The sequence below is a fragment of the Rattus rattus genome, chromosome 4 (genome assembly GCF_011064425.1).
Source record: "Rattus rattus isolate New Zealand chromosome 4, Rrattus_CSIRO_v1, whole genome shotgun sequence".
NCBI classification, from domain to species: domain Eukaryota; kingdom Metazoa; phylum Chordata; class Mammalia; order Rodentia; family Muridae; genus Rattus; species Rattus rattus.
In genome coordinates, this window is record NC_046157.1 from 147,923,164 (window position 1) to 147,937,520 (window position 14,357).

General features: G+C 37.5%; 1 protein-coding gene across 1 annotated transcript in view; it reads right to left on the reverse strand.

The window, feature by feature from the left end:
- Usp37 (ubiquitin specific peptidase 37) overlaps positions 1–14,357 on the reverse strand; it is a 61,666-nt gene that overhangs the window by 35,278 nt on the left and 12,031 nt on the right. Inside the window, 5 exon segments of the mRNA XM_032901345.1 lie at positions 16–113; positions 6,429–6,503; positions 7,045–7,223; positions 8,043–8,143; positions 12,304–12,475. Of these exon segments, the coding sequence (XP_032757236.1) occupies positions 16–113; positions 6,429–6,503; positions 7,045–7,223; positions 8,043–8,143; positions 12,304–12,475 (625 nt within the window).

Here is a 14,357-nt window from a genome sequence, read left to right on the forward strand (position 1 = left end):
AAGACCAAAACTTACCCGGTGTTCGATTTTCTTCTGCCTGTTTCAAACTCAGCTGCTTTTCTCTACTGCTGCTTAAGTATTTTCTTGAAGGGTCTGTCATAGCTTTGTTGTTCCTACAGTTAACAATTCTAAAATCAATATTGGGACTGTATAAAGATATTCTTAATTCTCAGTGAATTAAGAACTATGAATAACATTTCATTAAGTCAAGAACCAATATAAACTATGACTCTAGCAAGTTAAGCAAAAATAAAGGAATATTTTAATATAATTAAAGGAGGCAAGATACAGATTTTTCTTGGCTAAAAGGAAGATCAGGGGGCTGGCCAGACAGCTCATCAAATAAAAAGCTTGCCACAAAAGCCTGATGATCTAAGTATGATCCTAGGATCCCACAGAGAAGGAAAAGAACCATATCCTGCAAGTTGTTCTCCACATGTAACACATGATATGTGCATATGCAAAGTAATAAAATTTAAAACTATCCGAGACAAGAACAATTAAAGATGTCAACTATCTAGTATTAATGCTTTGTAGTTTTAAAAAATAAACGTTTAAAAAATGTTATGTCACATATAATTTGAAATGCTACTTAGAAAATATCAACATTTCAACTTGTAGTGTTTAGTAAGTTTAAGTGCATGAATACAAAGTTAAGACTTTCTTCTTTGAGATAGGCCCTCTCTATGTAGTCCTGGCTGTCTCCGAACTGGTTCTGTAGACCAGGCTGGCCTTCAATTCACAGATCCACCTGCCTCTGCCTCACAAGTGCTGGGATTATAGGGATAAACCACCACATCCAGCTTAAGATTCCTTTAATTCCAACCTGTAGGAGGCAGAGGCAGGTGGATGTCTGTGAGCTTTAGGCTAGCCTGGTATACAAAACAAGTTCCAGGAGAGCTATAGCTAGCTACACACAAAGAAACTCTGTACTGAAATAAAAAACAAAACAACAAAGGCGTGTGCCATCACACCAGACTCAAAGTTAGGATTTTTTTTTTTTTTTTTGTTTTTTTTTTTGGAGCTGGGGGCCGAACCCAGGGCCTTGCGCTTCCTTGGCAAGGGCTCTACCCCTGAGCTAAATCCCCAACCCCAAAGTTAGGAATTTTAAACCTCAATTCCTCCCTATAGTTTCCAAGTATCTGAAAGCAGTGTCTACATAAATAAAATCTCCAAGTTTTGATTGAAATTTCTAATTTAAGAGAATTGTCATAAATTAAGCTTGTAACAGATAAGGCTGTTGCTCTGCCCATATTCACTCTGACTCCATTTTTGTGTCTCTATATCACATCTTCAGCCTACAACCTGTCACTATGAAATACAGCTAATCCTTGCACTCAGGAGGTGGAGGCAAGAAGGTCAGGAGTTCAAGACAGCCTGAGCTCCATAGTAAGTTTGAGACCAGCTTGGGCTACGTAAGAGCCTTGTGTCTTGAACTTGCCCTTATAATTAATTTTCTTTTCCTGAAAGAACAAAACAGAAGTATTTGTGAGTGCTGATCCTAAGCCCAAAAATGTCTTTCAGATTTCTAATTCCTTTGAATTCAGCTGCTGCTATATGAATAAGTACAGGCTTGCTTTCCAGATGGTGGAAGACACATGGTCTAATTACTCCAGCTGATAGCAGCTCCAGGGTCAGCCATGAGTAAGTAAGGCTATTCAAAACTTCCCAAGCCACTTACTGACCACAGATTCATGGGAAACATCAAAGGGTCTACATGAAACTTGTTAAGTCAAGTTCAAGTAAGCTGAAGTGACTATAATTTATAAGCAATGCTTTTTGTTGTTGGTTTGTTTGTTTTTTGAAACAGGCTCTTTTTACACAGCCCTGCTGTCCTAGTACTCACTATGTAGACTATGTGGCCTTGAATACAGAGCTCCACCTGGCTTTGCCTTTTGAATACGAGGATTCAAGGATTAACAATGTGCACCACCACGCCTGGGCAACAATACTTTTTAGGCTATAATTTAAAGACACTATATGGAACAACATGTTATACAGTAATAGGTAACTGATACAAGGGATATGAGGTAAAATGTAGCCATGAAGATTACAACACTGACTTGCTGCTACTATGAGTATTGATTTGTTAAAGAGAGAAGATGGCAGGCTCAGTTAAGACCATTGTGTGGAGTCACTGGCCTAGAGGAATAAAATCCTAAAGTTACCTTAGGATTTTAGAACAACATCATCCTGTCTGCAACAAAAAGTTCTAAGTTATCTGTGAGGTAAGGTATGTTACTCTTTCAGACTACTAGGCCCTCCAAGAGAATGAGCACTATAATGACAAGTGATTACTAGTCATTAAGGGATTATGTTAAGAGAGGCATCAAGAACTGGTGCTACTGCACTAAAGTTCTAAGGTCAAAGGGACACAGAAGCAACCTACCACACCTGGAATTAAACATACTGAGATTGGGCAGATGACTTCCTATGACCAATGGAAAGAGTGATAATAAACCTAGACCTGATCTGGACACTAGTACAAAATGAAAATCACAACCTGAGAAAAGGATTATGTTGAAAGATAAGGGTGAGGAGATGAGTAGTAAGGAACATAGCTCATGACTGGCTCTGTGTGGACAGAGTCATGAATGATCATCACTAGCTTTCAGCAAAGGGATTTAGATGCATGATTAAAAGCAAAAGATTAGGAAGAAATGATACAAGAGAGAAATATATGGAGATGTGTATAAAAAGATGCCTTTTCATATACTAATTTTTACCAGGAAAATGCCTGAAACGACCTCTCAGAGCATTAGGGTAACTTGGGTCAACTCAGCCAACCTCTGTCATCAATTATTCTAACTTTTCTGCTAGAACTATAGTGACAGAGATAGAATCTATGGACTTTCCCTCATCAAAATTCAGCTATTGCCACTGCTGTTATATCCTAACTGGACAACAGCAGAAACTGGTGGTGAATTTGACTGAGCCTACTCTTATGAAAAACAATTTGTCACTTTGATGCAAATGATTTTACCAAAATCCTTCCACCCTAGAAAAGACTATAAATGAGCAGAGATGTCTCGGTGGGTGAAGACACTTAATACCAAGCCTGACAACCTCAGCTGTGAAGGAATAAATGTTGTTTGCTTTTAGGCCAAGTTTACAGAGATTTTTAGGCCAGTACCAGGAATTTAACATTGTCTCTGAAAAATACACCAAAAGAAAACCTAACAGTTTACACTCCCCACCTGGATTGTCATAACAAAGCTGCAACACCAGTTGACTTTCTCAGTGTGGATGCTGTTAGGTATAGGGTCATGGAGTCAGCAGACTCAGTTTCTGTTGATCCCTCTCCATGTCTTGTGGATGGCTGCCTTTTCACTCCGTCATCATATGGCCAGTGTGCATAGAAGAGATTTGGACATCTATTCCTGGCCTTAGTCCTTCTGAATCAGAGCTACACCCTTAAGACCCTTTTGATCTCATCTAACTTCAAAACTGTCCTAGCTCCAAAACCAACTTTGGGATGAAGACTTCAACAAATGAATTTGGAGGCAGGGAATAGCTTCTTGATGTCTTTCACTCACTCACCAGAATGAAAGGGAGGTGTTGTGATACCTCTGAAAACCAAAATTATACCCTCAGGGATGCTGAGATGGTACACTTACTGTTCCAGCTTCCTACGTGATCCTATCCAGACTACATCAATACTACTTCTAATAAAGACTTGCTTCCAGGACAATTTCAAAACAGCCAGCTCTTTAGGTCCAGCCTCACAGACGGATCCAATCAGGACATCATTTAATCCTCAGCTTTCTCAGCATACAGGAACTGGATGATAACTATTAGAGCTGGCTTTCTTATGACTTAAATTTTTTCCAATTTTCCTTGGGCCCCCCCAAAATAACTACACCCCCAAATCAGCAGGAAGCAATTTAAAGAAAACTCTGTCCCTTTCCAAAGAGGTGGGGTGGAGGAATTCTGCTCATTTATTAGACATTGGATGTGTGTCGTCATTTAATGGAACAGTTACAACTAGTTATGGTCTTGAACAAGGAGGAAATGAAATAGGGGGATTAAATTCAGGGATTTCTTTTTTCTCTTTCCTTTTCTCTATCCTTCATTCTTATGTAAGGAGAAGAGGGTTGAGAAGAAAAAGGGGGGAAGATATAGGAGTATTATAGGAATAATAAAAAGAAAAAGGGGTAATTACTGAATCTACTCTTAGACCAAAAAACATTTATAGTCATAATCTTAGGGTTTAGATCTTTGTATTTTGATATGAAATTGGGGTTATATTTTGTTATATTGGTACAAAATTCTATATGCTGATACAAATTTAAAGGTTACATTGGTTTAGACTATTATACACCACTACAAAAATTTAAGTTTTTTTTGTTACATGTAACACATGTATGTTTTTAATTTCTATGAGATATTGCTCCTATATAATCCTTAAAATCACAATGTAAAGCACTAGTCCTTTTAAATAGCGTGATCGCAAACTACTACGGATGATTAAGAAATACAAGGTAGAGGGCTGGAGAGATGGCTCAGAGGCTAAAAGCACTGAGTGTTCTCCCAGAGGTCCTGAGTTCAATTCCCAGCAACCACATGGTGGCTCACAATCATCCATAATGTGATCTGATGCCCTCTTCTGGCCCGTAGGCATACATGAAGGCAGAACACTGTATACACAATAAAACATACATCTAAAAAAGAGAAGAAAAGAAATTCAAGTTAATAGACAGTCAAACTCACAGTCATGTCAGATACTAGTCTAGATGATCACAGAAATATACATACTGGGTTGAACAGATAATACGTAGCTCAAGAAAGGAACGTTTGCTTGTTCAGATATGTTAAGAATAGATAAATGGTCTTCAAAAGTCACAGAGACTTACAGAATATGGCATTTAAATATGTTTTTATGTCAGTTCCTGGCAGAACCCCATTTGACTTGAAAGAAGATGATGGACATTGAAGGTTCTCTATTTGGAGAGGGCTTCACTTGTGGTAAGCTAGCCACTGGGCAAAGAAAATGGCCTAACTTCATCTGCAGACAGAATACTGTCCAGAAAGGACAAACAGATACAGGGAAGTCAACTGCCAAGCACTGCCAAAGCAGGGTAAGCAATTCCTTCATAATTCCTGCTTCACAAAAGGTCTCTCAGATATTCTGGGCAGAAGGCAGAAGATTATACTCCAGTATTTTACAGAATATTGGAGGCTATCTAGGCAGTCAGCTGTCTCTGACATTTTTATAATTTTCAGGGAAGTTGTGTCCCTGTGCTTCCTTCATATTCTCAGGCCTCTGATGGGGTTGAAGACTAGACAGTCATAGTATTACTATAAGCTTAAGTTGTTGAGGAGTTAAGATAATGTTCTAGGTCTAAGAAGATGTTTTTAGGCTAGTTATACAGGTTAGGATATAAAATGGTTTATGCAGAACGTTGAAGTCATGAAGATGGGCTAAATGATAAAAATACTTTAAGTTGCCAAATATAAATGTATTAGATATTTTGAATATAACTATTACCTAATAGTTTTTATAACTGTTTCATAATTTACTCCTACTGTATACTGTTTATTATTATAAGAATGAGCCTTTTTATTTAGTCAAAAAGGGGAAAATGTGTGGGTTTGTTTGGTGCTGCTTGGATTTTAGTTCTAGATACTGATTCTAAACATATGCTTCTGACATAAAGTACATCCTCACATATACCAAGTGATGCTATGTAAACCTTGCTCCCAATTTAAGTGGTCAATAAAAGGCTAAAACCTGTAATTGGGCAGTGGCGCGAGAGAGGTGGGACTTGAGGACTGAGTGATGGCACTGCAGGAAGAGGAGAAGAGAGGACATGGAGGAGGAGGCTGCCATGAGAGGAGATGGACCATGAACACATGGCCAGGAAAAACAGCAAGTAACAAGGGACATTATGACTGGGGAATAAGTTAGAATAGCTCTAAACCTGCCCAGTCTCGGCTTACAGCTTGTAAAGAAAATAACTGGATTGTATGTCTTTTATACGGGTTATCTAGAATAATATATTCATTTTACAGGGAGGAAGGCTACACTAAAACATTGGCCCAACAAAAAACATTTGTTGAGCTGGGCATAGTGACGTACACTTGTAATCTCAGCACACAGGAGGCTGATGAGCTCAAGGCCAGTACATACTTATCAAGACCTTGTCTCGAAAACAAAGGTAAACAAGAAACCCAAAGAACAAAAGAACTATTTATTTTAAGTTCTTCAGCTCTGTTCTTTCTCTCAGTGCAACAAAAGGCAGGATTGGAGTTGTGCAACAGAATGAGGAGAGCTAGAGCCCCGATGAAGCCTCTGCTCCAGCATCACCAAGGCACTTTACAATAGGAATGATCACACAGTGAATGCTGCTGGACACGCCCCCTGGGAGGTTTAACAGTTATGTAAGAAGCACTGGTCAAGGGCCGCAAAGGGTCTTAAAGCAACTTACGATGATGAATCATTTTCCTTAGGATAATCTTCGGTCAGCTCTGAACCAGACAACATTCTTTTCCTCTTTTCAGTGCTGTGGAGAACAGATTTTAAAAAAAGACTACTTTTACAAAGTCATAATTCAAACCAGCAAAAACTATAAACAAGGGCTGGGAAGAAAATTTCCCTTAGTAAAGCACTTAACATGCAAGCACAAGACCCATATAAAAGCTGGATTGAAGGGTATGCGATTATGACACCAGTGCTGGGACAGTTCATGGGGCTTGCTAATAAGCTCTAAGCCAGGGAGAAGTCCTATCACAAAAAAGGGGTAGACAGCATCTGAGGAATGACCCCCAAAGTTGTCTCATAGTTTTCATACACACGTACAAATGTGCACATGTATCTATACACACACATCCACCTACATCCAGACAAAAAATTAAAAACATGTTCAAAGATAGAAAAACAATAGCCTGATTCTTACACTACATGTCACTGACTAAACTGATGACAAACACTTGTAATCATACACGAAAACTGTGTTCTCTACTTGTTGCTTTCTTCCTCAATTCCTCAAAATCATAAAAGACATTTATAAATAGGTTCTGAAGGACTAATAAAATCTCTCCTACCGGTTTTCTAATAATCCTGTTCTAAGGGGTGTTGATGTCAGCGTCAAAGAAGGAATAGTCCGGGTAACAGCCATTCCACCTCCGGTTACAGTCTTAATCGGTCCTCTACCAGGACTGCCAAGAACTTTTCGAAATGGAATTTCATCTTTAGTTTCTAAACTTCCTCTTTTTGAAGAGGCCTGTAAGAATAAAATGTGAGACAGTTAAATCTTTGACTTAAGTGAAAACATATTTGAGACAGGATCACATATAAACTCCAGGACAACCTCAAAATTGTCAAGTTTAGCAGAGGATGGCCTATCTAGAACCAGTCCTCCACCTACTACTTCCTAAGTATTAAGATTACAGACATGCACCACTATACCTGGCTTATGTGATTCCAAGGGGCAAATCCAGGGTTTCATACATGCTAAACAAGTCTTCTAGAAACTGAGCTGCATCACCAGGTCATTTTTAATTTTTTCAGAGCAACAATTTTTATGGAGAATTAAAAAAGAAAAATACAACTAGGTATTTATTTCTAGTCCAATCTTTTTGTATAAGACTCACTGTGTGTGACACCCAGCACTACCACTGAGCTCAGCACCTATGAATATATTTATAAAAGATCTCTAGGAGATTCTATGATACAGTCAAGTATGAGAAACTGAGTCTGACATTCATTTTCTTGTAGTTTATGATTTTGAGAAAGAATCTTGCTCTGTAGTCCCAGATAGCCTAGAACTCACTAGTTGGTCTACAGAACTAGTTCCTTGAGTCAGGGCTACACAGAGAAACCTGTCTCAAAACATAAAACTAACCAAAACAATAAAAAGGTAAAATTGGGATAAGATTTAAGAAACTGCTTATAAGAACAAAGTGATAAGAAATCAGGTATGCTAATGTACCACTGTGACACTGCTACACAAGAGATCATCTAAAGTCCATATTATGGGGGATACTTAGTATATCTGTGCTAATCAATTCTTTAAAAAGCTAGGATGATTAAATGAACATACCTGATTGTCTGAGTAAGAAAGCTGTCTGTTAGTTTCCTTCTGAGAGGTCCTGCTGCCCAGAATAGTTCCAAAACTACCAGAACCTTGAGAAGATTTCATAGCTGGTGGACAAAAATTAATAAACCATGTAACTTAGCAAAAATACTCACTTTTTCTGACAGAGTATATACATAGCAACATTTAGGAATAAAAGCTCCAGAAAAATAATAAAGACCATAAAAAGGTGACACCATTTAATAGTGTAAAAATTTACAAGACAAAAAGAAAAATGTTAGAAATTCTGAAACATAGTATTTTACAATTAATACTATGGAAAAAATATGTATCACTGTAACTTAAGTATGAATACTTATACCAATGTCAAAATGTCAGAAACAATTTTAGTTTTTATTTTAAAAAATTGCCTTTTGTTTATTTTGTATTATTTGTGTGTTTGTGTAGGTACATGTCACCAAGCTTAAACCACTTTAGGAACCTATATGATGGAAAGAGAAAACCAACTCTTCACATATGTGCACATGGTGAATGAGTTCACACACATATCCACAAAATAAATAAATGTAGCTAAAAAGATTTTAGTTAAAAAAATTACCAAGTAGAATAATTTCTACTGCAAAATAAAAATCCTTATTTGTTTTCAAAAGCTCAAGGTACTCTACAAATATGAACTTGGTATCTTGCTTTCTTCACCAGCTACCCAAATCAGTGTTTAGGAATAACTGTCTCCGTGGGTAAGAACACTTGCTGCTCTTGCAGAGAACCTCAGTTTGATGCCCAGCACAAACACTGTGTTCACAACCATCAGTAATTCCTATTCCAGGAGATCCAATGCTTTCTTGTGACCTCCACAGGCACTAAGCACACAAGTTGTACATATATATATATATATATATATATATATATATATATATATATGTGGGCAAAACACGCACACATAAAGTGAATAAATCTAAAAAGGAAATCGAGTTTAAGTATGAATCTGAGCATTTTTTTTCATACTTAAGGTTCATTTACATCATGAATTCATTTTTTGCATTTTTCAAATTCCCTCCTGAGTTCTTTCTCTTATTAGTTTATAGAGTGGGTTTTTGTTTCATATTAACATTAACATTATGTTATGTGGGAGACAAGTTTGGGGAGAACCTGCACAGATTATCAAAACCCTATTTCAAAATGTTAATGATATTAACATGTTATTATGTGTGACTCCACAATTGAAGGCTTGCCTAGCATCTGTGAGGCTCTGGGTTCAATCCCTAGAACCTCAAAAAGAAATTACTCTGTGACATCACTCTAGCTAATATTTTTCCTTTGTCATGGAGATCATCTAAATGCTAGAGTATAAGCTACCAATCATCTTTTCCATCCAGAGATTGTTAGAATTCACTCTTCTCCTTAAATCACATTTTTTTTTAAAATTCAAAACTATGATTCAAACTTTGCTTAGATGAAAGAAAAGTATCTAGTGTTATTTCTTAAGTACTTAACAATTTATCTTGTACACAGATAATGCTACCAATGTTAATTCTTTTCTGCTCCAGTACATATTTTATAACTCCTTTCTTCTTGTTTTATCTCCTGTACTATTATTGTGGAAAGGGTGGAAAGGGAGTATTGCTCAACAGTCCGGGGTGGTCAGCACTTACTATCTCATCTGTAGCTTAGCCTGGCCTTTAACTTGCAATGGTCCTGTCCCCACTTCATCAATAAAGAGGTGACAGATATGTGTCACCATGCCCAGCTGGATTTTTCAAGGTATTTGTAAAATACTATCTAATACTATCCAATACTAATCCTTGTAATGTGTGTTGTTATGCATCAAGGCCACTGAACCTAAAAATTAAGATGATTTAGCCAAAATCAAAGAGTACATTAGATACCCACAGCAAATTACAGCATTGATTTATTAATTCTCTAACATGCATTTATTGGGACTCATTCTTTAGAAAGCCTGGGTGTATGGTACATGCCTATAATCCAAGGTATGTGGTAGGCTCAGGTAAGAAAGTTCAAAGCCGGGGCTGGAGAGATGGCTCAGCAATAAAGAGCATGGACTGCTCTTCCAGAGGTCCTGAGTTCAAATCCCAGCAACCACCTGTAATGGGCTCTGATGTCCTCTTCTGCTACAGTGTACTTATATAGAATAAATAAATGTCTTTAAAAAAAAAAGAAAGAAAGTTCAAAGCCAGCAGAGGCACCTTAGCCTGACCCTATCTCGAAATAAAAATAAATTGAGCAAGAATTGTAGCTTAGTGATAAGAGTATTTGCTTAGCATGAGAAAGACTCTTGGATATCCAGTGAGTATAAAATGCTTACCTCTCAATGCATTTAAAGACACGGTTAGCGACACACATTTTTAAAAAACGCATTATTACTACTTTTTAAAAAAATTTGAGAGTCTCTCTGTGTAGCACTAGCTGTCTTGGCCTTGAACTTCCTCACCCACTTCAAAATGAGATCAAAGGTACCATAACCACCCAGTTCACACTTAATTCTTAGGACTGTGATTCAACTAATACGATGGGTATGGTAGACAAAAGCAAAACAGAAATATAGATTAGTTCCCAATGTGCAAGATTTAAACAGTGCTATATTCAAATGCTTTTTTGAGATAGGATTTTGCTATGTAGTCCAGGCTGGCTTCAAACTCACTCCAACTGGCTCTGAAGTAATATTACAAGTATATTGTACACATCCCTCCTGTTCTTTCTCTTCTGTCCTTTCTTCAGCAAAGTTAACATACTATTTTTAAACAAGGTCCCTTAGCCTTAGTTTCCTAGGTGCCAGGACAGCAGGCATTTGCCATCTCACCTTACTGGAACTCAGTATTGTATATACTGATGTTAATGTGGTTCAAGATTGGTGGTATGAAGGGGTTGGGGTTTTAGCTCAGTGGTAGAGCACTTGCCTAGCAAGCGCAAGGCCCTGGGTTTGGTCCCCAGCTCCGGAAAAAAAAAAAAAAAAAAGATTGGTGGTATGAACAAATGACTACTAAACAGGAACCAACAAACCCCTTATTTTACAAGAGTGGTGTGCTAATACATCAACTAAAGATGAGAAAGCTCACACTGCTCCATCTTCACTCTCTGGGGCGGGACAGAGGAGCACAGGGCCTTGTACCTGCTAACTGCCTGTTTCACTAGAGCTACACCTCCACTCTGCTCATGTTCTACACTTCAAAATAAAACTAAGAGGAAGGTAATCACCAAGCAGTTACTTCCTTCTTTTCAATTTGAACACCCCTTTATTTCTTCATTGCCCAGTTGCTCTGGCAAGATTTCAAATGCTATATTGAACAGAAGTGGCAGGAACAGACATCCTTATACTGCTATTGATTTTAGAGAAAAGTCTTTCAGATTTTCTCTTAAGTGGATTAGCTGTGGGCTTAACATTCAAATCCTTTACCACACTAAAATAGTTTTCTTCTACCCATTGTTTTTTTTAGAGTATTTATTGTCAAAGAATATTAAATTTTGTAATTTTTTAAATATCAAATGAGATGGGTTTTTTGTCCTTCTTTATGTTAATGTTTACATTATATAGACTGATTTTCATACTGCACTATTCTAACATTCCAGGAATCAATTTAACATAATTCTTGTATTATTCCACTTAACTCAGTCCAATAGTACTTAGCTGAGGATTTTTCCATCAGGAATACTGGTGTGCAGTGATCATATTCTTCGTCTTCTTAGGCTGGTCTGAGCTCACATAATCTCATATAGCTCATGTTGCTAAGGATAATCTTTTTTTTTTTTTAAAGATTTATTTATTTATTTTATTTTTTTCTGGAGCTGAGGACCGAACCCAGGGCCTTGAGCTTGCTAGGCAAGCGCTCTACCACTGAGCTAAATCCCCAACCCCAAGATTTATTTATTTAACGTATATGAGTACACCATTGCTGTCTTGAGACAAACCAGAAAAGGGCATCAGATCCCATTATGGATGGTTGTGAGCCATCATGTGGTTGCTGGGATTTGAACTCAGGACCTCTGGAAGAGCAGTTAGTGCTCTTAACCACTGAGCCATCTCTCCAGCCCGCTAAGGATAATCTTGAACTGGATCCTTTTTCCTCTACTCAAGTGTTGGGATTACATGCATGCCCACCATGCTTGCTTTCTATGTACTGAGCTGTTAGGGATCGACTCCAGAGCCGAATACATGCTAGGCAAAACTACCGAGTGAGCCCATACCCAGCCCTTCCTTTAGTACTGTTAGTACTGTTAGTCATGTCAGACTCACGACATGACTGGTGCTTACCTGCATGAAGTCTGTTTTGGTGGACTGCATCTAGGAACAACCTCATTTCCTCTGCATCCTTACTTGGTACTTTGTCAATAGACAAGAAGCTGTTATCTTGTAGAGTCAACATTAGGCGACTTTGTTTTGTTCCACTGGGTCGTAGTACCACATTTTTAATGTTATGACTTAGCTAGAAAAAGAAAAAGAAAAAGAAAAAGAAAAAGGAAAAGGAAAAGAAAAAAGAAAAATTATCTTTTCCTCTAAAATACTCAACAAATTATAATAAAGTTGTCTAAGAACTGCTAACCTTCATACGTCAATTTACCTTTCTCCCTTCCTCCAAAAGGAGTTCCTCTTCCTTGATAAATTTAACTCAAATATATAACTTTCATAAAAAAGATTTATTCTATGTTTAATTATAAGGATGCATGTGTCTGAGTTTGGCATGTACTGGCATCTATGGAAGCCAGAGGCATTGCATTCTCTGAGGCTAGAATTCCAGGCAATCATCAGCTGTTCCACATGACTACTAGGAATTGAACTGGGTCTATAGCAAGGAAAGTATATGCTTTTTTAAAAAAAGATTTATTATATTTATATGAATATACTATAACTGTCATTAAACATGTCAGAAGAGGGTATCAGATTCCATTACAGATGGTTGTGAGCCACCATGTGGTTGCTGGAAATTGAATTCAGGACCTCTGGAAGAGCAGTTAGTGCTCTTAGCCGATCTCTCCAGCCCCCAAAGTATGTGCTTTTAACCACTGAACCTTTAAAAATAATGGGGTCCCACTATATAGTGTACTTGGCCTGGAACTCACTATGTAGACCAGGCTGACCTCTAAACTTGCAATGCTCTTAACTACCAAGTCTCTGCCCTCCTGAGTAATGGAATTAAATATACATGCCATCATGCACAGGTCACATTTAGCCTTTCAAACCAATTTTTTATGACATTTTTTTCATTTTGTGAGTACTAGGGAAAGGGCGGTTACAACAGCATGCCAATGAATGTCAGAGGACAGACAGCCTATGGTAATTGGTTGGTATGTACTTTTACCCTCTCAGCAATCTCTGGTCTTTGTTTTGACAATGTCACTATATAACTTAGGCTGGTCTTGAACCCACTATATAGTAAAGACTAGTCTCGCCTTGGTTCTTCCCAACTCCACATCCTGAGCACTGGAGTTACAAGTATGTATCACCATACCTAAACAGAATGTATGTGATACACAAAAGCATAAACAACTTACTTTCACAGTTCAAAAGTATAAAAAAAATGGAAAAATTTATTCAATAAAACAAGCATAAAGCTTAACATATATTTCTTTAAAAACTAATAAGTATAAATTTTTAGTCTGCATTTTATTTTTATGTGTATGGGTATTCTGCCTTCACATATGTTTCTTGCCTGGTGGCCTCAGAGACCAGATAAAGGTATTGGAAGCCTTGGAATGGAAGTTACAGTTGTGAACAACCATGTGGGTACTAGGAGTTGGATCCAAGTCCTCTTGAACAGCTGCCAAGGCATGATGAATATAGTTTCTTTATGTGCATAAGATATGATAGGTTTTTGGATTTTTTAAAAAAAGAGCTTATTGACTTTTAAAATATGACTGTTTGCCCACATGTATGCATGCATACTATGTGAATGCCTAGTGCTGCAGAGGCCAGAAGAGGGCACTGGATACCTTGGAACTGGAATTACTGCCAGTTGTAAGATGCTATGTTAGTGATAGGAACTGAACCCATGTCTTCTGCAAGAGCAGTCAGTGCTTTTAATCACTGAACCACCTCTCCAGATCCTGTTTTTTGTTTGTTTGTGTATTGTTTTTTTAGACATAGTTTTACTATGTACCTCAAACTGGTCTCAAATTCACCATGTAGACCAGGCCTGCAGTTGTGATTCTCTTGTATGAGATTCCCAAATGCTGGGATTATCAAAATATGTTCTCATGCAAAGATGTGTTCTTAAATTCAACTCACACAAATAGCAGTAGCCCTTTGCTCTACAAGAGTAGTTCAGAAAATAAAGAGTAACTATTTAAATTTTTTATTAAATTTTTTGT